Source organism: Rhipicephalus sanguineus, chromosome 11 (genome assembly GCF_013339695.2).
Source record: "Rhipicephalus sanguineus isolate Rsan-2018 chromosome 11, BIME_Rsan_1.4, whole genome shotgun sequence".
Taxonomy (NCBI): domain Eukaryota; kingdom Metazoa; phylum Arthropoda; class Arachnida; order Ixodida; family Ixodidae; genus Rhipicephalus; species Rhipicephalus sanguineus.
This window is the reverse complement of record NC_051186.1, coordinates 143,711,710-143,724,883: the sequence shown is the minus strand read 5'-3', so window position 1 is coordinate 143,724,883 and position 13,174 is coordinate 143,711,710. Positions and strand designations below refer to the sequence as shown.

At 45.8% G+C, this 13,174-nt stretch overlaps 1 protein-coding gene across 2 annotated transcripts in view; it reads left to right on the top strand.

Annotated features, from left to right (window-relative positions):
* The window catches only part of LOC119375576 (mediator of RNA polymerase II transcription subunit 17), a 212,086-nt gene that overhangs the window by 79,701 nt on the left and 119,211 nt on the right, over positions 1-13,174 (top strand). For both annotated transcript variants that reach the window (XM_037645791.2, XM_049420479.1), the window contains exon 6: positions 10,532-10,666. In XM_037645791.2, coding sequence (XP_037501719.1) covers positions 10,532-10,666 — 135 coding nt within the window. The remainder of the gene's footprint in view (positions 1-10,531; positions 10,667-13,174) is intronic.

Sequence of the window (13,174 nt, the reverse complement as noted above, 5' to 3'; positions counted from 1 at the left end):
GTTCGCGGTTACTGTGTTGGTTGAGACTCTGTATCACCTGTGGCACATACCCGCATAACGTTAACGCTGGTTTACGGGTATGTGGTAGGTAGGTAGGTAGGTATAGGCAGGCAGGCGGGCGGGCGGGCGGGCAGGTTATGGTATGGTATGGTATGGTATGGTATGGTATGTGGTATAGGTAGGTAGGTAGGTAGGTAGGAAGGAAGGAAGGAAGGCCAAAGTGCCCGAGGTTCGCTAAGAAATGCTTCGCATTTAAAAAATTTTGAAGCACCCGACCGCAGATTCGAACCAGCAACCCCTCGCTCCCCAGCGCGCTGCGTTAGACAACTCAACCACACACCATGTATGCGCCGGCAAAACAATGGCGAGCTATTTATATATGCCATGTACCGCTGGTGGTAAGCAAATCTCGGAGGAGCGTGAGCGTGTTTTCTGTTACACAATGCTCCTAATTTTTTTTCAATTTGACAACTGCCCTTGAGACGCGCACGACAAGGTGGCCCTTTTCTGTACCCACTCGTGATGTGGAAGAAAAAAAAGAACAAAGAACCCCGGGCACACTTTGCATCAGACGCCCCCGTGTGGCTGGAGACGCAGGGGGTCACACCATGCGCCGCAGTTTAAAAGAAGAAGAAATATCTAAGAGCGTGTGATTCTCCATTGTTGACACTTGCAGCGCGTTGCTCAAGCACAGAGACATAACAACTGTGACAGTTGTTAGTTCACGCTTGCCCTGTGCATGTCTGTGCGTTCTTCTAGGGCATCCTTCTTTGTGCTTCATCGGCACGCTGCAAGTATCGAGCTGCTTCTGGTTCTTCGTGTGACATTTCAATTTCTTGCTATCACATTCATTGCTTCACCCTTGCGGCGAAACTGTGACTTTTTATATATACCACTCTTGATGAGTGGTATATTCACAATTCACAAACTGCCTTGCATGTTTCTGGAGGCCTTTTAATAGGCTCTATGTCTTGCTCTGTACCGTGCTATGAGTACTTCTCAATTTATAGAATGCGGAGAAAAATGAGACGTATGCTAAACCGCTTTTCCACATTTGATAGGCCATTTTGTGGACATACGGCATAACTGCCGCTCTTTTGATTTCTTCAGGGTGCCCTGGAGAAGTACACGCACTTTCTTACAATCCGCAAGAGTTAATAAAAGTAGCACTTGCATTAGAAGGATATCCAGCTTCTTTGACGCCTTCTAGTTGCACAATGAACACCATTGTACAGCATTCTTAAAGCTTTTTTTTCCAGGGTCAAGTGTAGGCACAATTCCACGCTTGACAAGCTTTGAATGTACGGACGAGAAACTTAAAACAGGCTTTGCAGATCTATATTCACAGGTTTATATTGACATCAAAGGGTACTTTATGTATAGTTATAGCTGCATTTAACGAACCTCTGTGAAATGTATTCCAGGATTTTACAAATCTTGTTTAATCCCCAACGCCGTCCTTATAATAGCCCATGAACTCGTGACTTCAACGAAATGAAAGCATTGCCGTAATTGACCTTAATGTGACAAATTTGTGACACGGATCATTTATTATTTTTAGCCATAGCACTACTGAAAATTAATTTATGCAACGTGTAACTTTTGTACTTAAAAAAGAAGTAAAATAAGGCTCCAGCTGCAAGAGGAATGCATGTGGGTGCATGCCACAACGATCATGCAAGCACAACTAAAACAGCTAATGTCTCTTAGCGGCAAGCAGAGCAGCCTCATAACATGACCTTCAAGAGTATCAGCTGCCGATTTTTGCTTATGCATTGTGACATCCATTAGCACCACTGATTGCCTGGCTCACTGATTGCGCCCCGCAGGGGCGTCTGCGCAAGCAGGCGTTCGGTGTGTGGCGACACCACGGACCCAAGCTAACGGGGGGGTTTCGACCCCCTCCCACGCCTAGCCATGCGTGGCTTCGCCGTGTCCGGGGAAAAGGGGATCCTGAGGGTTGAGCCGACGCCGGGTGTTAGGACCTTTAAGGCTTCACGTAGACTGCACCCCTGGGCTGACCCACCCAGGGGAATTCGGCAGTCTCCTTTTCCTATCTCTCCCTACCCACATCTTCGTCTTTCTTTCTCACTTTTAATCTTTCCTGTCCTCTCCTCTCTTCCATTAACTTCCACTATTTCTGGCGGCAAGGGTTAACCTTGTGTGGCTATCCTACCTAGGGTAAACCATATTTGGTTATAGTAACGGCGTACTGCTGGCGTAGTGCAGACTTTTCGCACGTTCTGCCACGTCCCCTTGTTGGGCTCCGTGGTGGGTGGTAGGTGCCGTTGCCGAACAAATCACTCTTCTTATGGGACCTCCGAACCTTTCTCCAACTGATCGTGCTTTGAAAAGGGTACACACCAACACAGCCTCTCCCTTTTCGCCTAGATACAAAGAATATTTCCCGAAATACCATGTCCTTCGCTGTGAACAATCTGCGACGAAAGCAAGAGCTATTTCACCTTTCCTTGTGGCCAAGTGCCTAAAAGAGACCATCGGAACAGGCTATAAGGCTACAAAGATGGCAAGTGGGGATTTGCTCCTTGAACTCAAAGACCTGGAACAATACAACAAACTTTCACACCTCGTAGCGTTTGGCAACAATCCCGTCTCGGTGAGCCCACACCGTACCATGAATACAGTGAAAAGCGTAGTATCCGACGAAGACTTGATGACGGTAAATGAAGAAGAACTCCTTGATGGATGGAAGGACCAAGGCGTAACGCATGTGCAGCGCTTCTCAATCAGGCGTAACAACACTGAAATCGCAACGAAGCATTTAATACTTACTTTCAGTTCCACCACACTACCCGAGAATCTTGAAACCGGCTATGTGAAACTTCATGTCCGACCGTATAGCTCGAACCCGAGACGTTGCTTCAAGTGCCAGAGATTTGGTAATGGTTTTCAGAGCTGCCGAGGCCAGCTTACTTGCGCTAAGTGCGGCACCACCGGTCAAAGTACTGACGATTGCACAAATGATGAGGTCCACTGTGCAAACTGCGATGGCGGTCACCCCGCATATTCCAGAGCTTGCCCGGCCTGGAATAAGGAAAAAGAAATAATCACTGTAAAAGTAAAAGAAAATGTAACATTCCGCGAAGCAAGACAGAGGACTTCATCATTATTCCCACTGAGAACATCTTTCGCTGAAGTGGTGCAACGAGGGGCAGCGCCACAATGGCCCCTGGCGGTAGCCCGGACCACGCCTAGCGTGCCCAGGCTAAAGCCACTTGCCCCTACGGCGGAAGCAGCCAGTGTTGCCATGCCCACTATGAATATATCCACACCAGTGGCTTCTACGAGCTCCGGCAGCAGCCAGGGCAATGACGAGGCCAAGGGGGTCCCATCGACCTCCGGCTTGGTGGGGGAAACGAATTCGTCGACCGCGGCGAAGTCTACACTATGCAAACACCGCTCGGTCGAGCAATTGTCTGGCGCCTCTCAAGAGGCAATGGACACTACTGGTCCACCGGCGCAGGCTGCGTCGAAGGAGCGGCGAGCATCCCTCGACCGCTCCAAAAAAGACAGAACCCTAATCACAGGGCCTGGAAAGGGCTCTGTGACTTAAGGTAATAGTTCCTTCAGTACACACAGCACTAATTTACACATAAATGGATACACAAATTATACAATGGAACGTCAGAGGTCTCCTAAGAAACCTCGACGATATCCAAGAGCTGCTACATGAACACTCTACAAAAGTGCTGTGTGTACAAGAGACACACTTAAAATCCAAAAACACGAATTTTCTATGCCAATATGTCATATTCTGAAAGGACCCGGATGATGCTGTGGCGTCATCTGGTGGCTTAGCCGTTATAGTTAACCAAGGAATTGCATGTACCCACTTACCACTCCAAACGTCCCTTGAGGCAGTGGCTGTTCGAGCCGTTCTTCTCAATAAACTGATCACAATCTGCTCACTTTACATACCGCTGAACTACCAGCTCCAAAAACGTGAATTCGAATCCTTAATAGATCAACTACCAGAACCATTTCTGGTCCTTGGAGACTTAAATGCACACAGCAGTCTATGGGATGACTCTCGCTGCGATGCGCGAGGTCGTCTGATTGAACAGTTCCTTTTCTCTTCTGGCACATGTCTCTTGAATCAAAAACAACCAACATATTATAGCCTTGCAAACAGAACATTCTTCTCCATAGACCTCAGCATAACATCTCCGTCACTCCTGCCTCTAGTTAAATGGAAAGTTATCAATAATCCTTACAGAAGTGACCACTTTCCAATACTTCTGAACACACCAATAACAAATGAATGTCCCCCTCAGGTTCCAAAATGGCAGATTGAGAAAGCCAATTGGGAACAGTTTCGGAAAGTTACACTCTTAAGTTGGATGGTCATGTCTTAAGCATAGAAGCAGCTGTAGAATACTTTACTGCCTTTCTGATTGATGCTGCAACTAAGTGTATACCACAAACAAGTGGACTGCCCGGCAAACGACGTATGTCGTGGTGGAACACTGAGTGTCGAAATGCGCGCAAGAAACAAAACAAAGCATGGAGGCTGCTTCGCGACTCGCCGACAGCCGAGAATCTGGACAGTTTTAAGAACATTAAGTCCCAAGGTACGAGAACGCACCGACAAGCAAGAAGGGAAAGTTGGCAGAAGTTTTTATCGGGCATCAATTCATATACACAGGAGGCTAAAGTCTCGAACATGGTTAGTAGGGTAGCAGGTAGACAAGCATATTCACTCCCTCTTGTAAACACACAAGGCGACAGCTTGGAAGACCAAGCAAACTTCCTCGGCGCACACTTCGAACAGGTGTCGAGCTCGTCGCACTACATTGAAGGATTCCAACGATACAAAACAAGAATTGTAAAACAGAAACTAGAACACAAATCCACAGAACACGAAGCATACAATGAACCTTTCTGCATAGCTGAGCTACAAGCATCGCTCAATTGCTGCAATAATTCCGCCCCAGGCTCCAACCGTGTAGTATATGAAGTGTTGAAACACCTGCCATCTGAAACCCAAAAAACCCTCCTTTCCCTGTATAATGCTGTTTGGCTTTCTGGCGAGATCCCCTCGGCCTGGAAAGAAGCCAATATTATTCCGATTTTAAGACAGGGCAAGGACCCATCCTCAATTGCCAATTACAGGCCTATAGCCCTAACAAGCTGTCTATGCAAGCTTTTCGAAAAGATGATAAACAGTCGACTCCTACACTTCCTTGAAACGAACTGTCTACTTGACCCATACCAATGCGGGTTTCGAGAAGGGACGTCCTCGACTGACCACCTGCTACGCACCGAGGCACAAATCCGCGATGCTTTCGTCCACAAACAATTCTTTCTATCTGTGTTCCTCGATATGGAAAAGGCCTATGATACCACATGGTGCTTTGGTATACTTCGAGACATTTCACATTTAGGTATACGGGGTAGGATGTTCACCATAATCGATAGTTACTTGTCCAATCGGACATTCCGTGTTCGAGTGGGCAATGTTTTGTCCCGAACATTTGTGCAAGAGACAGGAGTTCCGCAGGGTGGTGTATTGAGCTGTACACTTTTTATTATTAAAATGAAACTCATTGCGACTGTACATCCTGCGTAATGTGTTCTATTCTACGTATGTGGATGATGTGCAGGTTGGCTATAAGTCTTGTAATCTTGCAATGTGTGAGCGGCAGGTTCAGCTTGGTTTGAACAAGGTTTCTAAATGGGCAGAGGAAAACTGGTTCCGACTAAATCCACAAAAAAAGCACGTGCGTCTTATTCTCCAGAAAGAGAGGCATTCATCCCGATCCAGACATTAACCTGTATGATCAACGTCTGTCTGTTAAGACAGAGCATAAATTCCTAGGGCTAATTTTAGACATGAAACTGACCTTCATATCAGACATCAAGTATATAAAAAACAAGTGCATAAAAACAATGAATGTTCTGAAAGTGCTGTCACGCACTGCATGGGGCAGTGACAGGAAGTGCCTGATGAATCTATACAGAAGCCTCATTCGCACGAGCCTAGATTACGGGGACGTTGTTTATCAGTCTGCGACACCAAGCACCTTGAAGATGCTTGACCCTGTTCACCATCTAGGCATTCGCCTTTCTATGGGTGCGTTTGGAACGAGCCCCGTAGAAAGCCTCTACGTTGAATGCAACGAGTGGTCGCTCCACCTGCAGAGATCCTGCATGTCCTTTTTATATTACCTGAAAGTGAATGCAAACAAAGGACACCCCGCATACTCTGCCGTCAATGAGTTCTGCCCCGTTTAACAATTGTCCTGCGGTGAGACAGCCCTATTCACTCCGTGCGAGGGCCCTCGCTGAGGAAACGGGTGTACCACTTCATGAACACCGTTTGATGGCTCCCGCTGCATATCTGCCGCCGTGGCAGTGGCAGCTCATAGACTGTGACGTTTCCTTTGTAGAAGTAACCACACACATACTATACGTACTCACTTTCTCGAACTGCAGCACAAATACACCTGTCCCGCATTCTTTACGGATGCTTCAAAGTCTCACACCAGTGTGTCCCATGCAGCCGTTGGTCCATTCTTTTCCGACTCCGGTATTCTGCACCCTAATTCAAGTATCTTCACAGCAGAAGCTTACGCGATGCTTGTGGCCATTAAACACATTAAGGAATTAAAATTAACACGTGCAGTCATATACACCGATTCTCTGAGTGTTGTAAAGCTTTAAAAACTTTGAACAAACATAAAAATCCTGTCCTGGTGTCCTTTTACTCCCTATTATCTACACTCTACACACTAAAACAACATGTTGTAGTGTGCCGGGTGCCAGGGCACCGCGAAATCGGGGGAAATGTGTTGGTGGACCAGCTAGCTGCGTCTGCCCATGAAAACGCTGCCACCAATACATCCATAGCTGTCCCTTCACTCGACCTAAAACCATTCCTTAAAAGAAAGCTCAGAGACCACTGGCAGCGGTCGTGGGACAGGCAAACACAATATAAACTGCATCTCATCAAGCCACATATCGCGTATTGGCCGCCAGTAACAAAGTCACGCCGCACAGAAGTAACACTTACCAGGATAAGAATAGGACACACACGCAGTACACACTCACACCTTCTATCCGGTGGTGATCCACCCATGTGTGAGAGATGTGGTGAAACACTAACCGTAATTCACATTTTAATACAGTGTAAGGAACTAGAAACGCTCAGAAAACAACACTTCCTATTACCCTACTGGCAACAATTACCACTACACCCATCAATGTTCGTCGGTAGGGAACCCGTTTTTAAACATCAGTCACTGTTCGCGTTTTTTAAAGAAGTCCATAGCTTTCACGTCATATACCCAGGGAATCCGTAGCACGACCTCTGAAAAGAGGTTGTTGCTGCGGCAGCTATACTAGAGAAAGCACCTGCCTCCCTGCCTTTGGTCTCGGAGGCCTTGAGGAGGCATTCGTGCTCCCACCATATCACCATTGTTTTACCATCACGACCACTTGCTATTCATTCTCCATGCCCATGCTTCACGTCACTCTCATGATTTTATCACATATATGCTTTACCCGCCTTTAGCGCGAGGAATTTTAGGCCCCTATACAGCCAGGTAACATGACCATTGTTCAGTTTCGCTATCATGTCTTAACGCTCTTTGGCCATCAAATGGCCCTTGTGCCAATAAGCACCATATATCATCATCATCATCATCATCATCACTGATTGCCTAGTCGATGTTTGTTGAACGTCATAATGTAGTGTGAAGACACAGATACAAAGACTCGAAGTGCTTGGCTTGTATGTCTCCGTGTCTTTGCATTTGTGCCTTTGCGCTACACCATGACATCTTTTGTGGGGTGTGAACCAGCACTTATCGTTGCTAGGATGATTTTTGTCTCCAAGTGGCAATGTTCGTGTCTTTGCTGGAGTTGTTAGCTCACTGTGGAAAGGGCTCACTGTGGCCAGAAAGCACAAGGTTCTGTCTCTTAATGTCAAAATTGCAATGGTGAAGGCAGTTTTTGTGGGCAAGAAGAAAAGTGTCGCTGCCCGGTTCAACATTCCAGCAGGCTCCCTGTTGACAATTTCAGATTGAAAAGAAAATCTGCAATGCAGTGGAGTTGGGCACAAGTTTCAAGAAATAAAGGCTAGAAGAAATGTACGTCACTGATGCGCGGACAAGGCTGTTTTTACGTGGTTTTTGGACACGCAGCCATGAAATGTGCTGATAGGTGGTGTGATCCTGCAGCAAAAAGCTAAGTATCCTGCACGTATTTTTGGCCGTGACGACTTCGAGGCAAGCACCAGCAGATGGCAAGTATTTAAAAGCTGGCACGGGGTCGTTGGTAGAGTGGCGAGTGTGCCTCCACTGACAGCAATGCCTCTCGTTCATGGGTGGCCAGGAAGCTGGCAAGCATCTTTGCGCTATCTGAGGCACAAAGCCATTGAGATGGCTTTTCTGTACCAGATGTGGCCGCATCCCATGCTTGTTGCTCGGGGGAGATGATTGTTGCAGCAGCAAACAAAGCAAACTCCACGCGACGGTCTTGCTTTGTGCCAACAGTGACAAAATAGTTCTAGTGTCTACATCTTCTTTAAACCCTTGAAAATGCTTGAAATTGAAAGGCGGTTTTTCATCACCCTTGAAAAGTCCTGGAATTATTATTCCTCCTTCAAAACCATTGAATTTCATGAGTAATACCTCGTGAAAGGAGTTCCAAGAATACCTTGTCCACTTTCTATGGAGGGCTGTCAGCATGAACCTGGAATGCTCCCAGTTTTTGAACAATGATACTAACTCTGCCATATCACATTTGGTATGGCGTGTAATCTCCCTCAGATTAAATGCCTTTTGTGGCAGCATCTGCAGAAACAGTGCCGTTTTGTTGGCATGAGAGTTTCTATCGATGAGGAGTGATGGCGGTGCTGTTCAGAGATGTTCACTTATGAGGGCATAGCATCGTTGTGAATAGTAGCGGTGGACATTTTTCATACACACCTAGTTGAGCGCTATACTTTTGAATGTGATTTTCAAAGGGTATTACAACTGTTCCTCATTGGCAATAATTCCATGTGTCAGTCTGTAAGATATCCAGGTTTCGCTGTATTGGAAGCCTTTACAAGTGCATGTGTGGAACAAGAGGAAAATCCCGCAGTGTGAGCCACACCAGTGCTGGTTTCTTTATTTTGTTTATTTCATCCTATCCTTTTCCCTACCTGTCAGTTTGCCTTCTTCTGGTGCTTTTGGCCTTTTCGTTTATTGTACGAAGACTTCACACCAAAGCATCCTGTTCCATTTTTTTCCATCTTTGCCCAGCATATGTGCACAAAGGTGAAGCTAATTTTACTCGTGCCCATGTTTTTTCGTGGAGTACTTCAAGAAGCAAAGCAATAGAACTCATGAATGTCACCCAACTCAAGGAAGCCTATGCAAGGTTGCATATTTTAAACACAAGTTTTGTTTCTTGTACTTTCTGTAATTGCATTTCTTAAATGCTGTAAAAATTTTATTTCTTGTATTTATGCAAAAAATTGGCACACAGCATGTTCGTTGCCATAAAAAATTGGATCGGTCATTTTGGAAGGCCCTTACGAAACACACTTGCCCTGAAATGAATATTAAAATGTTTGAATGATTGATTTTGGTTAATTAATTCAGTGCATATAAAAAGTGCCCTGATAAGCACCATATGTCCTTGGTTTCATTCAGTTGGGATTAACCACATTTCAAAAAGGTATTTGGCTCTATACTCGGCGACAACTTATCTTACTAGTGGAGCAAAGGCTACAAAGGCGGGGCTTCCACACATTTGTGTTGCTCGACAAGTAGTACGGCAGCTCGTGGCCGATTTCGGTTTTGCTCGCTCCCATCGTTAGCGCGTTCAGAAAAGCATTTCATGGAGAACTAAACAGCACGTTTGTGGCCGCGCACTGACCAACTACATCATGGACGCCCTTTCATCACCTTTTCAGCACGCCCTTTAGAAAACGGGGGTGCTGTCTAAGTGGTGGAAAGAAAAGGAAGGCATTCTTGCAAAGTGAACGATAGCTGTGTTTTACCTACGACTTCCCGCAACTGTTTCAGTCTCATAATAAATAAAGCAGCATTTATTTCGGCAAGGAAAATGAGAAAATTATCAGTAAACATAAGTACTATTTTTTGGCATGGTAGCAGGCATGCCTTTCGGTTCTGTAGCTTCCTCAGTGCTGTCAAGAAAAGTTGTCGCCGAGTATAGTTACGTGAAACACCTTTTCTATCTGACCATCGTGTAGTGATATTCATATTCAACCAGAATGAAAAAAAGGAGCAAGCAGATTTCTTTGTGTGAATGTTTACTCACAATGCTGCTACCATCTGAGACAAGGAGCACTGCTATGAAAATGAACCAGAAAGAAATCATAGTTTGCCATCCGTTAGCTATCACATACTAATCTACTTGACACTCATCCTGGAATTGTATTGGTAGCGTCTCACGTGCTTGCTACAGAAGAATGAGAAATCTTGTGATGTTGCTATTGTTTGCCTTATTGTACTTCATGATTCAGTCGTTGAGGAGCATTGTGCTAATGTGATTGCAGCGGGCTCCCGTTTCTGGCAGAGTGGCACCTTCGAGGTGTCCAAGAGCAGTGAGCCTCGGGCTGGCAGCTCTTTGCAAGTGACACTGCCTTCCGAGCTCGAGGGCATCTCCTACATTCAAGTCACCATCCAGAAAGGTACGTGCGACACTCGTTTGTGTGCCTTATGGCCGAGGCATAGTTGAGAACTTGTGGCATGTCGTGCCACAGCCGGCAAAGTTGAATACTCCACGCTGGGGACGCCAACTAGTTTTTCAGTGTAGAAGCTTGGGCATGTTGGTGAAACATTGGAAGGAACAGAGTGCAATAGAAGACAGGGACAAGGAAGGACAGCGCACGCACAGCACTGACTTGATGGTAAGGATGAACTTACAGTAAAACCTCGTTAATTCATAGTCACTGGGACTGTGAAAAATCTTTGAATTAAGTGGGTTCTTGAATTAACGAAACAAAAAATTCGCCGATGATTACGATAGTGCCTAATGCGAATTCTGAGCACAGCTTCGTTTTGGTGTAAGGCCAAATGTGTTTGAAGTTTTCGCTTTCCGTAAGGTATCCACTACGCCGAAAATCATAATTTTTGTGAAGTAAGACAGCACCCACTGCGCTGAACAAGAAATAGCGTTAACCTGTGTAATATAGTGTGGCAGAAGAATAAAATAACAAGCAGTCATTCCAGAATGCTAATTGTGCAATGAGTGTGTGATTTAATGCTCCCACCCACTGCAAAGTGCTCAGCCAGAATTCTTCATCGTCATCAGCTACATGCAGCATCAACAAAATGCACATAATACCTTACAGATATGTAACGGGTACCTCGCTTATTCGCAGAAAGATGAATAATGGCGTAGTGGGTGCTGTCCTACTTCACAAAAATTGTGAAGTTTTCTGTGGTAGAATACTCTACTGCCACACAGAGGGCCCGGGTTGAAATCCCATTCGACCCTGGCTATTTTTTTCTCGTATTATTTTTTCATGTCTATTGGTTACGCCACTGACGGCGATGGCAACGGCGACGCCGCTCAACGCAGGAACGGGCGCTTAAGAGCTGCGCTCTAAAAAGCGGCATGCAAGGAACTTGGAAAACTGAAAGTAATCAGAGGTGGTCGCTTGCTGTGCCTGCTAGTTTGCGGCCCCAAGGATTATATTTTTCTTGCAATACCTGGTCATAATTGTGGGCCTTTGCTGCTGCCAGTAAAAAAAGAAAAAGAAAAGGGTCTCGTGCTTAGTTGAAATACACACCTGCGGAAAAGAAGGCGTGCTTCACTGCAACACAGTGATGACACGCGGGCAGCATGTCACTTGCTCCTCGCTGTGCCAGCGCGTCATGATGTGACCATCCATCCATTCTTTCTGGTAAAATAATATAATAATGGCCAGTGTGACGGAATTCGAGATGTGTTCTGGCTAGAAAACATGATCACTGAAGTTTTTGAACCGAGTTTTCAAAGTAGGGTGTGTCAGGTAAGAACTCCGCCAGCAGTGCAAGTGCGCAAATTGCTGGAGCAACTGCCAATCGGAGGTTCGCATACATCGTGAATTCGGTCAGACTGTCCTTTATTAATTTCTGATTTTCCCATAAAGAATGGGTAAATTATGACGCACTGACATTGCGAGAAGCATGCGACATGATGCCTGCGTGTCACTACTGTGTTGCAGTGAAGCATGTCTTCTTTTCCTCAAGTGCAAATTTCAGCAGACCACGGGACTACCTTTTTATTTATTTCTTTTCGCGCTGGCAGCAGCCAGGCTAAGGTGCTTCACCTGTCACTCGTTAGTTCCGCTACATTGCATTGCCCTGTGGCTCCTAAGGGCCGTCGTTTCCACGAATTTGCGGCGAAATTGGGATCGGGAATTGGCACATGGCACCCAAAGTTTTCGAATTAAGCGGGCTGGTGCTAACCGTCGCTTCATACTATCCACTGAAATTTACATTACAAAATACAGTACCGCAGAAATCCTTTGAATTAAGCGGGATTTCAAAAGAACTGAATTTGAATTAATGAGGTTTTACTGTATATACAGACTGCCAGGTGCTTAGATGGCTGTCTAAGAGAGCACCATAATAGTAGGTACAACACGATCTAATGATGCCTGTTGCTGCGATTGCAGTTGTGTGCCCTTCTTTGGCAAAAGCGTGGTGCTGGCTAAGCATAATTCACAGTTGACACGTCAAATCATCAGAAAGTTCGACAGCACGTGTGGCAGTGCTCCTTCAATAGCACTTTCATCTTGTGAAATATCATATTTAAACAGGCCTTGAATGACACACTACTGTGCGCAGTGTTGCTTGTACAACATTAAGTAAAAATGATTCTTCATTTTTTTGCCTGGTTGTGAGGCATGTCAATGGTATATAAGTTGCTCCTTCCCGTCCTATGAATAAAGTGTTGCAAGTCAGCCCTGTGCGTGCGTCGCTCTTCCCCGTCATCTATTGCGCTGTGTTCCTTGCAGTTTTTCAGGCTTGCCCACTACAGTGCAGCCCACACTTTTTGCCATCTGTCTGGCCGGACACGTAGCTCCACAACCATGGCAACCAGCTGCTTTTGTGGCATGTGTTCTCTGCCTGGAGTGCGCCCCCGCTTTGTGCACCGTTTCACTTTCCTTTGGAAACAAGTTCTTTGGCAGCACGGCGTTAACTCGTCC